This window comes from Meriones unguiculatus, chromosome 4 (assembly GCF_030254825.1).
Source record: "Meriones unguiculatus strain TT.TT164.6M chromosome 4, Bangor_MerUng_6.1, whole genome shotgun sequence".
Lineage (NCBI taxonomy): Eukaryota > Metazoa > Chordata > Mammalia > Rodentia > Muridae > Meriones > Meriones unguiculatus.
In genome coordinates this window covers 89,864,656-89,883,510 of record NC_083352.1, presented here as the reverse complement: position 1 = coordinate 89,883,510, position 18,855 = coordinate 89,864,656, and the positions used below count along the sequence as shown (strand labels likewise).

General features: G+C 46.0%; 2 protein-coding genes across 6 annotated transcripts in view; one reads left to right on the top strand and one right to left on the bottom strand.

Moving 5' to 3' along the window:
- Acad10 (acyl-CoA dehydrogenase family member 10) overlaps positions 1-13,777 on the bottom strand; it is a 37,511-nt gene extending 23,734 nt beyond the window's left edge. For 3 of the 4 annotated variants that reach the window (XR_009591497.1, XM_021633164.2, XM_060382460.1), the window contains exons 1-5: positions 13,613-13,777; positions 9,288-9,487; positions 4,181-4,329; positions 1,805-1,999; positions 904-1,062 (exon numbers count right to left, since the gene is read on the bottom strand). Coding sequence is in view for 3 of the 4 variants with exons in the window: in XM_021633164.2 (XP_021488839.1) it covers positions 904-1,062; positions 1,805-1,999; positions 4,181-4,329; positions 9,288-9,474 (690 nt within the window). In the remaining variant the exon portion in view is untranslated. The remainder of the gene's footprint in view (positions 1-903; positions 1,063-1,804; positions 2,000-4,180; positions 4,330-9,287; positions 9,488-13,612) is intronic. The other variant, XM_060382459.1, reaches the window with a different exon arrangement.
- Positions 13,778-13,901: 124 nt separating this feature from the next.
- Brap (BRCA1 associated protein) overlaps positions 13,902-18,855 on the top strand; it is a 29,593-nt gene continuing 24,639 nt past the window's right edge. Inside the window, exons 1-3 of one of the 2 annotated variants that reach the window (XM_021633194.2) lie at positions 13,902-14,133; positions 15,349-15,510; positions 16,982-17,177. In XM_021633194.2, coding sequence (XP_021488869.1) covers positions 14,052-14,133; positions 15,349-15,510; positions 16,982-17,177 — 440 coding nt within the window. In that variant the 5' untranslated portion in view covers positions 13,902-14,051. Of the gene's footprint in view, positions 14,134-15,348; positions 15,511-16,981; positions 17,178-18,855 lie in introns of those variants that run through there. The other variant, XM_060382461.1, reaches the window with a different exon arrangement.

Sequence of the window (18,855 nt, the reverse complement as noted above, 5' to 3'; positions counted from 1 at the left end):
GATGCTAACACACTCTACAGTCTGCAAAGCTGTATTAGGAGGATCCAGAGTTCAAGGCCAGCCTGGGATACATAGAAACTACCTAAAACAAATGAACAAACAAACAAACAAAAAAGCCCATAGCCTATTTCACCGAGGGCAGAAGGCTGCACTGGAGCACTGGCTGTCTCTGTGGCCTATGAGTTTAACAGCAAAAAAAGCAGATGAACATCCTGGCTTGGGACCTCCCATGCTTCACAGCCATGACCTAAAGTGACCCGTGTGGCCTGAGACTCCTGTGGCCCCTCCATCTAGAAAAGCAATGCTCAGTCTGTGCCAGTCAAAGGCCACTTTCCTCACACTGCCTCCACCCCACACTTCAGATAGGAGCAGCTAGTTACACATTTCATAGCAGTCAAAAGCCGGATGACTGTTCATGAGAGTCACCAAGGAAAGCTACATGCACAAACAGGAAGAGATAACATGAACATGCTTGTGTTAACTGTTGGGTTTCAGACCCTTGACAAGCAGCTGAGGTGTGCATTTAACGTGCCAAAGTGGACCTAGCCTCCAAGTTCTCCCAGCATCCCTCAGTTTCTACCTGTAGAGGGCACACCCAAGGGCTTTTCAGCCCAAGGGCTGGGCTTCCCTGTATTATCCAGACATTTTGGTTCCCTCCCTCTGCATTTTCTCTCTCCCTGCCTGCTCATAATCTTTCTCTTCCCCTTCCTCTCTGTCTCTCTCTCCATGGTGACTTCCCTGGCCTCTGTTCCTCTGGTTCCTTGGGACCAGTGAACCTGCCAGAGAGCTGCATCTGATAAACCTGCCTTTATGCCTTAATCTGACTTGAACCGGCTCATTTCGTTAGTGGAGAAAACCTATTATTAACTGGTGCATAGTAGGTGGTTTAAGAGTCAGGATTACCTTAATGGTGTGAATGCCCAGGCTGGCAGCTGCTTTTAGATTTGGTCCTAGATCATCAAGAAAAATGGTCTCTGAGGGCTGCAGGTTCAGCCGCTGCAGGCACAGCTGGAATATCCTGGGGTCTGGCTTGCAGATGCCTTCCAGGCAGGACTCCACCACCTGGGGGAGAGAGGCGGCCCTAGAGTGCAGCTCCCACAAACTGGCACAGGTTTTGAAAGAATGAAGATGGTGCAGGGCTATTTACTGTAACAAGCGGTGGTGTTACGGAAAGTGGTGTTGCCTTCTTAAAGTGAAGAAGTGGAAAATTTAGGGATACAACCTAGGGGCCCACACTCGGGGCCAACCCCAAGAAAAGGAGCTGGAAACCTCACAAACACCCAGCATGCTGTGGGAAGGTAAGCACCTTTGTCCAGGGAGCCATCTCACAGACCAGCAGTGAGGTATTATGGGATGGCACTGGTCTGCAATCAGCATCAGACAGTGAAAAGAATGAATCAGAATCCACGTGAGACATGAGGGCTGATGGCGAGCTGTGAGTGCAGGTGAGAGTCTGAGTGTGGAGCATGGGCAATATCATGAGACCCTGTTAAAAACTAAACTAACATAAGGCCAGGCCTTTAATCCCAGCACTCGGGAGGCAGAGGCAGGTAGATCTCTGTGAGTTCAAGGCCAGCCAGGTCTACAGAGTGAGTTCCAGGACAGCCAAGGTTACATAAAGAAACCCTATCTCAAAAACAAACAAATAAAAAAATAAAACAATAAAAAAAAAGACCATTTAAAACTTATTACACCTACACCTAGTTTGGGTAGATATGTGAGCAAAAACCCACTTACTGGAGACTGCTGGCAGGCAGCATTTAAAGCTGTACTCTGACCATCTCCCTCACATCTATCAACTTACCACATCAAACTGTTTCCGGTCCAGGGGCAAAAAGCTTTTCCCATTGGAAAGATAAAAATTATTGGTCAAGACTGCAGTCTGAAGGCCCTCTGCTCTGATCCGAGAGATAGCCTGTGTCATCACTGGGAACTGCTTGGCCACTTGCTCACTGGTCAGCAGAGAGAAAAATGAGCTCACGGGCACAGAAGTCTTTGCCTGTGAACAGGAGAGGAGACAGGAGAATTGGCAGTCATTAGTGTGGTCCCTCATGGCCCACAGCCAAAATCTATTCCCAGCATCCTACTGCTGCCTGGATGTAAGAGCCCAGCCCTATAGGCTTGTTGTTCATGACGTCAGAATTTGCATTTGTATTTTGAGAGGAGTTCTCAGTATACTGAGCAGACAAGTGCCTGAAGTGAAGTGATTCTCCTACCTCAGCTTCCCTAGTGACTGGGACAACAGGTGTGTGCCACTGCCCTTGGCTATGTGGACAGTCTTTAAAAAGTCATTCAGGAGCTTTAATTCCAACCCTGGGTGAAAAACAGGGGTCTCAGATTTGATGCTAGCCAAATGGACCGGAAATAGTTTGATGTGGTAAGTACAAGTTGATGGATGTGAGGGAGATGGTCAGAGTACAGCTTTAAATGCTGCCTGCCAGCAGTCTCCAGTAAGTAGGTTTTTGTTCACATATCTGCCCAAATTAGGTGTAGATGTAATAAGTTTTAAATAGTCTTTTTATTGTTTTATTTTTTTATTTGGGCAGCAGAGAGAACAGAAAAACAAACCCCTTAACTTGGAATTACAGTCAGAATGGCTAATAGCCAGAGATGTATCCCCACTGTGATCACAAGAGCTCTTCATTCTGCTCTTGGCTTGACAATCAAGAAAGTCTGACCATCAAAAGAGGAGACAATGAATTGGGTGTGTGGTGTTCGCCTGTAATCCCAGCACAGGAGGCAGAGGCAGGTGAACCTCTGTGAGTTTGAGGCCAGTCTACAAACTGAGTTCAGGACACCCAAGGCTACACAGAGAAACCCTATCTCAAAAAAAAAAAAGGACACATTAAACTTTAAAGCATTTCATCAGGTGTCATTTGTTATTAATAATCTCTAGTAATGAATGCTTTTGTGTTGTACCTTGCATAAGCCTTATGAACTTTAGTTTCTGAACAATTTTAGGTTTTTAAAAAAATATTATTTAAGTATTTTCTTTTCTGTGTGGGTCTTTTGCCTGCATGTATGTATATGCACCATGTGCTTGCCTGGAACCCTCAGACCCCAGAAGAGGGTGTTGGAGTCCCAGAAGTGGAGTTACACATGGCTGTGACAATATGAGTGCTGGGAATTGAACCCAGGTCTTCTGCAAGAGCCACAAGCACTCTTGACCTCTGACTTGCTACCACCAATTCAAGGTTTGCTTTTGGTTTTAGTATTTTAAAAATCACATTTATTAGCTGGGCGGTGGTAACACACTCCTTATATCCCAGAACTTGGGAGGCAGAGGCAGGCAGATCTCTGAGTTTGAGGCCAGCCTGGTCTACAGAGTGAGCTCTTGAACAGCCAAGGCTACACAGAGAAACTCTATCTTGAAAAACCAAAACCAAACCAAACCAAACCAAACCAAAACAAATTTATTTAACTGTGGGTGTAGAGGTGGCATCTTACAATCGTGAAGGTCAGAGGACAACTTTGAAGAGGGCTCCTCCCATCATTTAGATTCTAGCAAATGAACTCAGGTCATCAGGCTTGGTGGTATGCATCTTAACTGGCTGAGCCATCTTGCTAGCACCACTGTAAAAATTTTAAAGTATATTAATTCAGCAGCATAAATACACTTTGACCAGTATCTACCATCATCTGGTCCATCTGTTAAACTTATTACTATTATTTCATTTTGTATTTCAATGGGGCTTTGAAGGTTGCTGAAGCTGCTGTACATGAAAAACTTTAGGGTAGTGCACAGTGCAGAGAAAATGGTCAATGTTTATTGATTTAATAAGCTTTGACTCAAAGCCATTAGGCTGATGGCTCATGTTTCAGTATCAGCTGTAGCTTACAGTAAAGAGTAATTTATTCATATGCAAACTCAATGCCTAGGAAGGAAGAACTTAAAAACATAAAGATTGGTTATCAGGTTTTCATTTTAGTTCACTTAAATCAATTTGTGGCTGAACACCAGCATATTTGAAGAAAAAAGAAAAAAATGAAGATGCTAGAGATGGGGGCTCACGGCTGTAACCCAAGTACCTGGGAGGTGGATAAGGGAGGATCAGCAGTTCTAAGTCCTTTGGGGCCAAAGTGTGAGTTCAAGGCTGCTGTGCGCTACATACCTGTCCCACACCCCTCCCCTGAGAAAAGAGAAGAGAAAGACACGAGGAAAGAAATGTTTATCACTCACAATTTCAGAGTACAGTCTCCCGAATTCTTCCAAGAAGCCCTCTGTTGTCATCTCTCCTCTCATAAACCTCATCCAGGGCCCACTGTCACCATCTCTGATCAAAGCCTTCAATATAGTTCCAGAAGGGACATGATTCTGCACCTCCCATTCTGTAGGACATAACACACACAGAATAAAAAAAAACAACAAAAACTGGCTGGGAGATTGGGAGTGACAGCCCCGGGTCCTGTGGCATCACTGTGGTGGCTGCGTGCTCTGGGGAAGTCTTGTCTCTTACTCTGACATCCGGAGAAAAGACTAACTCAGACAAGGAGCAAGGGTACTGAGGGTCTGCAGAGGGCAGAGGGGACAGTAGATCGTCTGGAGCTGGAGTTACAGGTGGTTGTGAACCATGGGGTAGGGACCAAACTCAGGTCCTCTGCAGGGGCAGAAGGGGCGCTGAACTGCCAGCCATCTCTCTAGCCACTCTCTTCTGTTCTGAAGCACTTTTCCTGAAAAAGTGGAACTGTGATTTGAGACTATGGAAAGGCATAAAGAGAGAAGCAATCATGCTCTTCAGAAAAACAGCTGTCAAGGCAGCGTACACATGCAGAGAACAGCAAGGCCTTAAAAGCAAGCATTCCTTAACCCCTGAGCACTCTGGAGGGCACAGCCTTTTCGCTCTCTGGTCCTAGAGTTGGCAAGCACAGAAGGAAACTGGCATCCTCATGTACTGTTCTTGGAGGTAACTAAGCACAGCCTCTGTGGAAAGCAAATTTGGCAGTTTCTGTCAAAAATTTTCAATGTATGCTCGATGTCATAATTTCACTTCCAGGAATTTCTTTCAGATACAGATATTTTTACAAAGCAAGTGAAGGTTATGTACAAGGCTGTGTGTATAGAATTACTTGCAAAGGGAAGATTTTGAAAGGTGATTGTGTATGGATAAAGGGCTTATTATGTCAGTTATGATTATGGCTCAGGAACCCCATCAGTCTCTCTGGGTCCTTGGGTTCTTTTTCTTCAGCACTGAGACTGCACAGAAGGCAAGCATCCTATGAGAGGCACACCCTAGCCTCCTATCTGTTAAGTCTCAGCCACACCGATTCTCACAACAGTGACACAGGCAACTACCTCAGAAACCTATTTGTGTCAGAGATGGTACAGCTCACAAAACTGACATGGTCCTCAAAGGCAAAGCAAGCTAACCTTCAGGGTAAACCTATGCCAGGAACCACTGGGGAAAGTGTAGGGAATGACAGCAGGGGGAGGCGAGGGAGTGTGTGTGTGTGTGGGGGGGGGACTTAGCACATACAAGGCTGCCTAGATTCTTCCACCATAAAAAAAGAAAAGTGGGCAGAATCATCTACCAGATAGTGAAAAAACAAAAACAAAAACAGAGCAGTCTGTATAGGATGTTCTGATGAGCATTTTCTACCGTGCCCCCAGGCATTAATGGATACTTTCATAGGTATGAATATTGCCAGGGAAAACAAACTTTTCACAAAGGTAATCACAGAAGGCTGGGACTTACTGGGAATGGAGGGTTCAGCGGCATGTGTCCTTTGGATTTACATTCTTTTCTTGTGTGTGTCATGCGCACACACAAATGCACGCATGCACGCACACATGCTGTCCTCTTCAAAAATGCCATCCATCTCCTTTAAGACAGGTGCTTTCACTGGCTAGAGCTTACTTATCAGGCTAAACTGGCTGGTCATCCGGCCTTGGGAATCCTCCTGCCTCTGCCTAAGGTGCTCGGGTTACAAGCACAGGCCACCATACTCAGCATTTTTACACGGATTCTGCAGCATGGCTCCCTGTGCTTCTGGGACAAGCCCTCTCCTACTGAGCCCCCTCCCTAGCCACACATGCATATTCTTGTAGCTCAGTAGTCCACAAATGAGGTTGGCATACCTGGGGCTGCAGCCCAGGCTGACCTGAAACTTACTCTGTAGCTCAGGCTGGCTTTGAACTCTCAGTGATCCTCCTGCCTCAGACTCCCAAGTATTAGAATTACAGACGTGAATCACCCCATCTGGCTAGAAAAGAATTTCTCAACTAAGACTCTAAAGTCTAAAACTATAAAGAAAAAAACAGATGTTTCTAATGATACTTAAAAATGCAAATTTTGGTATAAATCCTTTTTCAAAAAAAACCCCTCAAAAACATTATAAATAAAATCAAAAGATGGGGGGGGTTGGAGAGATGGCTCAGTAGTTAAGTGTGTTTACTGCTCTTGAACAGACCCAACTTCGGCTTCCACAGGCACCTGCAGAACATAAATCAGGCAGGCACACACAAATGCACATAAATAAAAATAATGAATAAATCTCTCAAAACATCAAAGATGCTCTGTATAACTGAAAAGAGGCTCTTCCTGCAGTTCAGCAAGAAACACAGGGCTCACGGAAGAAGAAATCTAAGTGACCTATAGACACATACAAAGGAGGCAACAAGAACTAGAAGTGTTAGAACAACATAGGGTGTCCGGCACAGAGGCAGACACAGGTCACTTAGCAGTACTAGGTGAGCTGCGCCCTAGCTACATCCCTAACTGAGTTTTGCTTCTTTCTTCACTCAGCTCAGCTTATATATTTTTAAATTTTATTTGTCTTTATTTTATGTGCACTAGTGTTTTGTCTGCATGTATGTTTATGTGAGTGTGTCAGATTTTGGAGTTACAGACAGTTGTGAGCTGCCATGAGGGTGCTGGGATTTGAATCCAGGTCCTCAGAAAGAGCAGTCAGTGCCTTTAACTCCTGAGCCATCTCTCCAGCTCAGTTTAGTTTAAATGAGTTAGTTAATCTCTAAGGCTTAGAAATGGTAAAGTAGGGATACGGACTTGTACTGGATAGTTTTTGGTCAAACTGACACAAGGTGGGGTCATCTGGGAAGCAAGATCCTCACTTGAGAGCATGCCTCCATCACATCACTCCACAGGCAAGCCTGTGGGGGCATGCCTCAGCTAGGGACTGATAGGGGAGGACCTGGCCACCCCTGGGGGGCCACCCCAGGACTTGTTGTCCTGGATTATGTAAGAGAGAAGGCTGGGAAAGCCACGGGGAGCCAGCCAGCATGCAGCAGTCCTCCGTGGCCTCTGCTTCAGCTCCTGCCTCCAGGTTCCTGCCCTGAGTTCCTGCCCTGACTCCCCTCCATGATAGACTTTGCCTAGAGCATGGAAGATGAATAAAGAAAACTCTTTCCTTCTAAGTTGCCTTTGGTCATGGTGTTTACCACAGCAGCGGGAAGGGGACAGGACAAGAATGCAACAAAGAAACTTCTTTCCTTGCACTCAGACCCAGGAATGTGGGTTTGGGTCCTCCCAGTCTCCTCTCCTCTTCCCCACTGTCTTCTTGCAGTGCTGAGAATGGACCCAGGGCATTGTGGGTATTAGGCAAGCCCTCTACCACTGAGCTATATCCCAGCCCAAGGACTGCACTCTCAGGGCTCATCGGCAGCCTGTGCCAAAGCTAGCCACTATCACTTTTTATATGACCTGTGAGTCAGAATGGCTTTACCTTCTGAAGAAGTTGAGAACTAACACAACACATATGGTTTCTTTTGACACACGGAAATCACAGAGGCGCCTAGGAGACTGCACAGCCATGCCTTCACTCATCGCTGCCCCTGGCTACTCTGACTATGATGGCAGCATTCAGGCACTTCCATCAGAGACCTTATGGCCCTTAGTAACTAAGGTCCTTATCACCTGGCTCTTTCTTTGAAATGCTAGACAAGCCTAGAAAATGCTAGACAATGCTAGACACTGTAAGCTATGAGCCCACAGTGAAGTAATACAGTATATGAAAAAACTCCAGAGCACATAAATGCTTGCACCCTGGCTGCAGGGAGTGCTAGAATACACTGCTATAGCTTTAGTTTCTTGTAGCTGTGATGGGCGAGATTTTCACGTTTGTACTTTTTCTCTGTATGTTACTTATTTATTCTTTGGAGGGGGAGTCTTCCAGAGTTTCTTTGTATAACATGTTTACTCATTTTAAAGGGAGGAAAGATTTACTTGGGCTCACAGTTTTGGAGGCTTCAGTTCACAGGCAGGCAGGCAGAACACAGTAGCTCACATCATGACAGCTAGGAGGAAGACAAAGCTCCTTGTGTTTATTTATTAATAGACAGATAAGGTTTCATGTAGCCCAGGCTACCCTTGAACCTGCTGTTTAGCTGAGGATGACCCTGAATACCTGATCCTCTTGAGTCAACCTCCCAAATGCCACGCCTGGTTAATGGGGTGCTAGGGACTGAACCCAGGGCTTCGTGCATGCTAGGGAGGGACTTTACCAACAGATCTCAGTATTTCTTGTAACCATTCCATTTAACTCTCCCCCAAATCCCAAGGAAGGAGAGTCTATTTTTAACCCTACTTTAATGACAAGCAACCAAGAGAAGTTGAATAACTTGCCTCAAACAATGCCATTAAGTGGAGCTTAGAATTTGATCCTAGGGCCTATTTGTCTCCCCTACCAGAATTAAATGTCCTGTTGCAGGATATTTAATCTCACTGTGAACCCCAAGGCTGTGACCTGTAAAAACCTGTCTTTTGTTTGGTGTGGTTCAACCCTAATACATACCTTTAATCTAAGAGCTTTCTGTTTATTATAAATAGGTGATTATGGTGTGGTTCAACCCAAGCACACAACTTTAATCCAAGAGTTTTCTGTACACGGGCTTTAATAAAGTTAACACTGGGTCAAGAGTAAGTAACTAGCTGACAAGGATTAAGCAGAAAGGAGGGACAGAAAGGAAGGGTATTTAAAATGGAGTAGAGAAGAAGAAAGAGCTTTTGGCTTCTTTCTCCTGGGTAGTCAGCTGAACCAGCAAGCTTTTGGCCTTAGATTTTTGGTTTTTGGCTTTTGACCTTTTGGCTTTTTGGGCTTTAAGCTTTTGGTTTTTGGCTTTTTTCCTTCAGGATGTGAGCTGAGTGGGAAGGTCAGCTGGGTGATTTCTCTGCCTCTCTGAGCTAGCCGTCTGGACCAGCATCTCGCTCCTGAGACTTCTGAGTAAAAATCAGATAATTTGGGTTTTCTTTTTTTTTTTAATAACACCATACCACCCTCAATTTTTCCACTCCCACCCAGCCCTCAATAGTGAAAAAGAGTGATGAACTCACGGGCAGCCACTGTCCCTGGAGAAGGCACGAGGACTCCACCCATGTCAAAGATGACTGCTCTGTAGCTGTGGCCACCAGAGTGTGTCCATCGGAAGGCTCCCTGCTGCCTGCCCAGGGTGTGTTTCAGGGCAGCGGTACTCCATGCCCAATGGAGAGAGGAAGGCTGGAAAAGCCTCCATGTGTACATGGTGAGGCCGAGGCTGTTTGGGAAGAAGGTACAGAGCAGCTTGATCCACAGCTTCCATGCAGGCTTTATCCCTGCTACTCACACCTCTCAGCCCCACAAACGCTCAGGCCCCACCCACAGATGCCTCACCCAACTGCTAGAGCCACAGAAAAGAGGTTGCCCTGACTCTCTTCAGTCCCATCGCAGAGGCCTCAGCTCTGTCTGTGCTTTCTCCTGAGAACCTCCACCTCCTAGCTTCTTCTCTCACTGTACAAGTCTCTCCAGGCACCGTGACAGTCCCGACAGTCCCCTACCTCTTCTCAAGCCTTCTTTACCGTCCTCCCTCATCAGCCAGAGTAGCCCTTCACAGCTGCAGATGTGAGCGCATCGCTTTTTATTATGTTTTCTAAAATTTATTTATTTTTATTTTATGTAAATTGGTGTTTTGCCTGCATGTATGTCTGAACGAGAGTGTCAGATCCCCTGGAACAGTAGTTACAGACAGTTGTGAGCTGCCATGTGGGTGCTGGGAATTGAACCTGGATCCTCTGGAAGAGCAGTCAGTGCTCTTAATTGTTGAGCCGTCTCTCCAGCCCCCTGTGATCACCTCTTAACCTCGCTTCTTTCTTTCTCTCTCACTTTCTTTATTTTTATTATTATTATTTTTTTTGACACATGGTTTCTCCTTGTAGTTGTGGCTGTCCTAGAACTCATTCTGTAGGCCAGGCTGGCCTTGAACTCAGAGATCTGCCTGCCTCTGCCTCCCGATTAAAGTCCACCAGCCTGGATTAACCCTTTTTAAAACCTTCACTGGAAACAGTGTGTGATAGCACAACTACACGAGGTGCTGAGGCAGGAAAGCTGAGTTCCAGGCTGGCCTGGGCAACTTAGAGAACCTGTGTCTTAGTAACGTTTTTCCCCCTTGTTCTGACCCACTTCCAGACAGACAAGGACAAGGGAAGGATTTGTTCAAGCACACAGTTTCAGAGAGTTTAATCTACGGCTATGTGATTCCATGCACTTGGTCAGAACATCATGGCCACAGGAAGTATGACAGAAAAGAGTTATGTCTTCATGGCCAAGCAGGAAGCTGAGAGAGGGAACACAGGAAATGCCCAGGGCAAGACACCAGGACATATACCAGTGTCTTGCTTCCTTCAGCTGGACAGAACCTCCCAGAATTCACCAGATGCCAACAATGATATCACATTATGAACTTATCAGCAGATCAACCCACTGACTGGGTACAGAGCCCTTAGAGGCAAACTATCTCTGGGCTGGCCCCTTCACCAGAACACTAAAAGGCCTGCTTTCCTAACTTTGGAGGCTGTCTTAATCAAACATGAGAAATTCGTCATTTATCTGCGCTTGCTGGAGCACACCTATAATCCCAGCACTGGGGAGACAGAGGCAGGGGATCTCTGTGAGTTCCAGGACAGCCAGGGCTACATAATGAGACTGTACTCAAACACACAAACAAAGCCCATATAGAAAAAACAACAACAAAAACCCCTCAAATAAATAAAACCAAGACCTAAAGAAAGACTCTTTTTCCTTTTTTCTCTTTTCTTTTTGAGATGGGTCTTGCTCTGCTGCCCAAGCTGGTTTCCAACTCCTGGACCCAAGCAATCCTGCCTCAGCATCCCCAGGCAGCTGGCATGGCAGGCGCATGTGAACCAATGTACCCAGCTAACACAGGATTCTAAAATGGTAAATACTGAAAAGGGCATGATGTATTTATTCATCAAAAGTAGGCTGGATTTGGTAGTTTTTTTAAAAAGCCCCCCCCCCCCCAAAAAAAACCCTCAAACTTCAAGGCTGATGAGCCATCTTCCAGTTTTCCTTCTTCCTATGCCAAGGCCAAAGTCTATGAAGGACACAGAAATCAATATGAAGGCAGACATTACAGGCTTCTGTCACCCCTTCTGGGTTGTGTACAGCTGAGCAATTGGACTCTGGCCTTTGTCCCCACTAGGCAAGCACTTTATCTCTCATCTCTCCAGGCCTTGGCACCTGATGAGTGGGCAGACCAGCTCAGTGCCCTTTCCCCTACTTCATCTGCCCGATGAATTTCCACTCACTTTTACCCTTCAGCCTTGCCTTCCTCTCCATAGATTCTATTTCCCTTCCCAAGCTGACAATGGCAGTTTTATGGTGGGCTCCTGTCCCCACCTGATGCTCCTTCTCCCTATCTTTAGCGGAGTATGTACCCCTCACACCTTACTGTTCTCCCCTCCATCGGCTCCTACAGTTCAGCTCCACAAGGCAAGAACTGTCTTAGTCATTTTTTTAGGCATCCTTCCCCCAGGGCTTGGTACTGTTTCTAGACTTAGAGCAGTTCCTCAGGCTAAATGAAGAGTGAAAAAACTGAATAGATCATGAAGCACAGAGTGGTGATGCATGACTGCAATCCTACCACAAAGAGAGGCAGAGGCAGAGGCAGGGCAGCCTTGAATGCCAGGTTAGCCCAGGCTACACAGCAAGAAAAGGGAGAGGGATGGAAGGATGCAGGGAGGGAAGAGCTAGGGACACATTTAAGTGTCTGACAGCCACAAAGAGCTGTGACAGCTTGTCTGTTACTGGTTACCAATGTTAGCTCCCTGGAACTGGCATCCGCTATTCCACAAAGAGTATTTATTTTCTTCTTGTCAATCAGACTGAGGCTACAATAACGTAGATTTCCTGCCTCGATTATAATTTTTTAAGTATCCACACAGTGCATGGTTTTATACTACAGAGATGGGTTAGAACAGATATAAATGGTCTGGGGTGACTGTCTGGTTTCACATCCTGGCTCTGCTACATATTGAGAGGGGAATCCTGGGTACACTGCTCTCCCCTGAGCCTCAGGTTCTCCCTCTGTGAAATGGGGGCACTTACAGTATCTATTGCCAAAGGGCAGTCACCACCACCTAAGGTAAAGAATATGCAGCTATCAAGTGAGAACGCGGCACACCATTTATGGTTGCCTTACACTTGAGTTTGGGGTGTGCCTGCCAGCATGCTGAAGGCTCTAAGTCAATCCTCAAGCACCCAAAACAAATGTCTACTATTGACACATGGTCAGATGATGGGCTCGGTATGGAAGGCCCGTGCACTTTCACATAAGCCAGTGATTCTCCACAGGGGTGACGTGGGCCCCTGAAGGGCATTTGGCAATATCTGTGCACATTTTCTCCTGTCCCCACCAGGAGAGAGTACTACTGACATCTATGGTTCACAGACACACATACGATATGGCCTGAAAGGCTTATCAGGACCTGAAATGTGAGCAGGCCAGGAGTTGGGAAACTCTGGAATTACACGGGTGTGAGAGATTACATGGGGCCTAGCATAAGCACTTCTACATATTGTGTGTTCTTGTTACAGGTACAATTTGTATACATGTCCTCCCTCACACATCTCACACATTATATACAAAATGGTATCCTGTCATGTTTTTTTTTTTTTCCATAATGCACTGATTTTTGCTGGCCTTTCTGTGCGCGCATGTGTGTGTGTACATCTGTGTGTGTGTATGTGTGTGTACTGGACATTGATCCCAGAGCCTGTACCCCAAGCATTCTACCACTGAAGTACATTTCTCAGTGCTGTCGATGACACCTGCATGAACATTAGTTCTATCCTGCCACACACCCTTCAACAGAGGCCTGAAACCCTAACACTGTGGAGGTGGAAGAGGCTGGAGGAACAGAAGCTCAAGGACATCCTTTGCAATATATAGAGTTAGAGCCATCCCGTCTCAAAACAAGTAAACAATGGCCAGGCGGTAGTGCTCACACCTGTATGCCAGCAAGCAGAGGCAGACCGGATCTTTTGAGTTCGAGGCCAGCCTTGTCCACAGAGTGAGTTCCAAGACAGCAAGGGATACAATGAGAAACTCTGTCTTGAAAACAACAACAACAAATAAAAAGCACAACAACAAAAAAACCAAACAACAAAACCAAATTTAACCATGACTTTTAGGCTTCCCAGCTTATCACTGTCTCCACACAGCGTTTCATTTCACACAACCGTGTGGTGTTATGCAAGGACTACCTAGGTCGTCTTGTCAGGGTTTGTTTTGTGTCTGCAAAAGTACCCCATGCAGCCGCGTAATGCCCAGCTCTCAGCGGACAGCTGTGTGGACACTGAGATACTGACCAGCCCACCGTCATACCTGCATAAAGTTTCAGCCCCGAGGTCGAAAGCCCAGGAAATCTTAGATCCTGGGCAAACCCTGCCGTTGAGTGGGCGGGACACAAGAAGCGAAGGTTCGAACGCAAACAGACTGATTCTCTGTAGACCGAGCACTCTCCTAGAGACGGTCAGCCAAGGGTCAGCAGTGGCTGTCGAAGGCGCATGCGCGCCCGAGGCCTCGCCCCCTTCCTACCGGCGCGTGCGCGTGCGCGACCCCGCGGGTCAGCGACGGCGGCCGGGAGGCGGAAGTGGAGCTTGTTGTGGCTCGGCCGTCTGCGCGAGAGGGCTGCCGCTGCTGAGGCGGCGGCCGCTGCTCTGAGGCGGTGGCGGCGCTGCCGACCGCGGGCCGCTCGGCCTCTGGGCTCGGCCCGCAGCCTTCCCCGAGCCCGCTGGGGCCCACGCCGACCAGCGCCTGTCCTATGAGTGTGTCCCTGGTGGTCATCCGACTGGAGCTCGCGGGTCACTCGCCGGTCCCCGCTGACTTCGGCTTCAGTGCCGCCGGTGAGTCCGCGGCCTCGCGCAGGGCCGGCGGGTCGGCTGCCCTCGCTGCACCCGCCCCCGGGCTGCCAGGTGCCTCTGCTTGTCGTCGACCTCGCTGCGAGAAAGCGCGGCCTGGGGTGGGGGATGCTATGCACCTTTTCCAAACTGGCAGACAAGCCAGTGCCTAAATGATTTGCCCAAAGTCAGGTGTGAGTGGCTGGAAACCGGTTCTAACCCAGCTGGGCCCGAGAATCTGACGTCTTCACCACCGGTCACAGGCTTCCACAGTGGGCCATGCGGCTTCCACTCTCTCTTGATCGTCACAACATTACCTGATAACATTGAGACTCCTGCGGTGGAGGCAGTCAGAGTTACAGGGAAACCTGTCTAAGCAGGTTTGTCTAAACAAACAAACAAACAGAAAAGTTGGGGGGGAGGGTGATTGCTTGGTGTCTGTCAGACCTTTGTCGTGCCAAGAATCAGACATAATGTCTAATTTGTGGCATACGGACTAATAAATACGATAAGTTGATAGAAGAGAGGAACACTTAACTCAGTTGGAGAGCGGGGCTGGTGCTTGTTCTTGGAAGTGTCTTCAAGGGATACTCGGTGAGTCCAGCCTTTGGAGCTACAGTGGAAGATTGTTGTCCCTTGAGTGTGATTTATTTCAAGGTTATATGCAGTTTTCAAGGACTCAAAGTGACCCCTAGTTCTGAAAGTCAACTGAGTTGGCACTAGGTATCTTCTTGGGCCCAGTCATGAAGACATTTATGCAACAAAGATAGACTGAGAGCTGTGTGCTGGAGTGGTGGGATGGGTGAGTGCTGGGCAGGACAAGCCCGGGTCTGCCTCAGAGCTGATTTAAGGTTATCTAAGTCACAGCTCAGGGTTTTTGAAACACCATTTATTCATGAGACTTATATTTTGGCTGCAACATAGGCACACAGTTTCTCATGGTAGTTCGTCTGGATATGATTGCTGTGGAACGTTCTGGAAGGTTTTTATTCCTGGGGGTTTGTTTAAAGTTCACTAGAACAGCCCCGTGTTTCGGAGACCATTGGGATGGACACTGTCTGACTGTTTTATGTGTGCTGCTGTAGGAGACCTAGAGGGACTGAGGCAGACACTGCAAGGACGCCTTACCCATTTGGGGGGAGGAAACCTATTGATTGGACTGCTGAGAAGTAAGGGCAATTTGTTCTGTCATCAGGTATTAATCTTTCATGTGTTCTTCAGCTGGGGAGATGTCCGATGAGGAGATCAAAAAGAAGACACTGGCGTCAGCTGTCGCCTGTCTAGAAGGGAAGTCACCAGGAGAGAAAGCAGCAGTCATCCACCAACACCTTGGCCGTCGGGAAATGACGGATGTGATTATTGAAACCATGAAGGCTGGCACAGGTATGCCCTCAGGAAGCCTGGCCTTGCTTTTGTACTGTGAGCCCCTGGCTTTGTGTGTGTGTGTGTGTGTGTGTGTGTGTGTGTGTGTGTGCGCGCGCGTGTGCACTTTGTGAGTGGTTGTTGGGTTTTTTTTGTTTGTTTTGTTTGTTTTTGGATCATGAGGTTTACCTCTGGCTTTTTTTTTTTTTAAACTCACTTATCTGAGAGAAGATCTTATTTATCCCAGACTGACCTCAAACATTGTATGAAGGCAAGGATGACCTTGAACTTCTAATCCTTCTACCTTCACCTCCCGAGTGTTGGGATTGTGTGTACACACCACTACATGCAGTTCATGTGGTGCTGGGCGCAGACCCAGGGCCTCATGTATGTCAGCTAGCACTCTACCAGCTGAGCCCTACTCCAGCATACTTTTTTTTCACCACTTGTGTGCTTTGTATGATTTTGATAAGCCATGTTTCATTGCCTTTAATTTTTTTTTTCTAAATAGTACTAAAATTGGGTGCCAAGGTACCTGCCTTTTGTCCCAGTCACTCAGTGGGCTGAGGCAAAAGGGTTATGTATTTAAGCCCTGGAGTTTGGAAATAGATAACATAAGAAGATCCTCTTTCAAAAGAATAATAAGGATTGCTTGATTTTTAACAAAGTGGATTCTTTTTTAATTAGTTAATTTTTATTTTATGTACGTTGGTATTCTTCCTGCTTATATATGTGTGTATGGGTGTCAGATTTCTTGGAACTGGAGTTATGGACAGTTGTGAGCTGCCTTGCCTTGTGAGTGCTGGGAGTTGAACCCAGATTCTTTGGAAGAGCAGCCAGTGCTCTTAACCAACAAAGTAGATTCTTAACTCTGGTGGGAGTGCTCATTACCACTAACTGGGCCCCAGATAGGCAGTACATCCAGGTAAGCCAGCTGTGGCCTCCCTGCCCTGCTGGCCTCGTAGCTGAGGAAATGGATGCATTCTGCATTTTCAATGTAGGTGTGATCAGAACTGGAAGGTCTAGTTTTCAGAGAGCCCTGATTGTCTCACTGAGGAGTATGTGGTAAATGTTTGCCAGCTTGTGTTGGGGTGCTGCCTGATGTGGGAGGAGCCCTTCTTGGGTTTTGAGGATGTTAAGAGTTTTTTGTTTGTTTGTTTGTTTTTACGAGAGTATGAGATGTTTTTAAGCAGAGAGAGCTTTAAATTTAAGATGTTCCCAAACCTAGCAGTTCTTCCCATATGGTTTTGTTTTTGTTTTTGTTTCTTGTGACAGGGTCTCTTGCTGTAGCCTACAACTATAGCTCTCCCGCTTCAGCTTTCTAGTGTTGGGATTATAGCATGAGCCATCATACCTAGCATGAATGGTTCTTATTGCAATACACTATAGTTTCTCTGTCACAGTTTACTGTTCTAGCTTGGAATTCTAACTTTATTAGTCACCTTCAGCATATTTGCAGCTGTTGTGATCTGCTAATTTTTACTTTTGTAAGATGAGTTGAGAGACACAGTGGAAGAAAAGAAATCTTCAGCAGCCCCCCTCTCTGCCCAAAGAAGTAGAGAACAGAATGAGTCTGTGAACACGGCCCCAGACTCTCCATCCAAACAGCTCCCAGACCAGATTTCCTTCTTCAGTGGCAATCCCTCTGTTGAAATCGTCCACGGCATCATGCACCTGTATAAGACAAAGTAAGAAAAGCTCTTTTTTTGCAGACTGCTCTGATTTTGATTTGGGTGTTTAGGAAACACTGTGGGCCTGAAGTGAGGTTGACAGCTAAAGCTTTGACAGCATACTGTCATCAGGTACTATGGACTAGAGAGTTCTGAAATGCTTTGCATTAGGTAGTGCTGATTGGGCCAAAGCTTTCCCTACTCAAAAATAAATGTGTACAGTACTTAAGAAATGCTTCGGAAAATATTCTTTTAGCTGTTAAGTGTGAATATTGATTGGGGAATTGCAAACAGAATGAGCCAAAGTATCACATGTTCATGTGCATACCACAACAATACCAAAGCTGCAAAGCCAGGCAATTTTAATTAGAATACCTCTTTTGATGACTTTGTTTTTTTACTTTGTTTTGAGGTGTGTGTGTTTTGTTTTGTTTTGTTTTGTTTGGAACAAGGTCTCACTGTATAGCCCTGGCTGGCATAGAACTCAGAGATATTCCTGTAAAGATATTAACCAGTTGGTCTGGATTTTTTCAGTTTTTTTCCCCTGTATTTTAAAACAAACAAACAAACAAACAAACAAAACCTTTCTTCTGGAAGCCCAAGAAAAGGAAGCACTTAGACAGATAACCTACCAGTTGGATCTTTAGCTCCTGGATAGCATAACTGGTTGATGTCTCAACAACTATTCTTGCCCTAACTTGTTTTCCATGTCCCTCTTGGGAAACTGAAAAACAGCCAGTCATCAGGTAGCCATTTTGGATCCCAGCTGTCATGTCCGTTTTCAGAGTATCAAAAGCAAATTGCATTGTAGAAGTTTTTTCTCTCTTTCCCAGCTGTTAACTCCATAGCACTTTTTGTAATCTTCAGTCATATCTTCCAAGTTTAGAATTCTGACATAGATTTACAGCTCTTAAGACAACTTCACAGTAGCGCTGTGCCTCATAGTTTTTCAACAGTAGATTATTATTCAAAAATTAAAGGAGCCTTGGATAGCTCAATTGATAAGGCTTCTGACCCTGAATCTGAGAGTTCAGGGTTTAGTTCCCTACCGCCTTTAGAGGCTGCCTGTGGAAGTTTAATAGTGGCTCAGACTGTGGCTCAGAATTCAAACAAAAAAGAGAACATTTAGAAAATTAAAAAAAGAAAGAAAGAAAGAAAGAAAGAAAGAAAGAAAGAAAGAAAAAGAAACAAAAGTTAAAGAGACTAAAACACAAGCCTGGAGAGATGGCTCAGAGGTTAAGAGCACTTGCTGCTTTTACAGAAGACCTAGGTTCAGTTCTCAGCACCCATAACATGGCTTGCAACCATCTTTAATTGTTGTTCCGGGGGATCCATGCCCTCTTCTAAGCACCAGGTAGTACAGAGACATATACGTAGGCAAACACTCATACACATAAAAAGGAGAATAAAATATTGGGTCTGGCTAGGATAGTTTAACAACCGTTTATGTAAAGTTTGAAAATTCTGAAGAGGAGCTGAATGGGGTGACTGCAATTAAAATACCTTGTGTGGAAGATTGTTTTAGATATTGAAAACTGGTGGGGGCAATGTGGACTGTTCAGAGCTTGCCTTAAAGTGTACTGCAGACACGTGGAGAAGGATTCAGGAGTAGTTATGAGTATATGTTTTCAAGTAAACTCACAAGCTGTTTAAGTTAATTTGTGAAATATTAGCCATTTTATATTTTATATCTTCT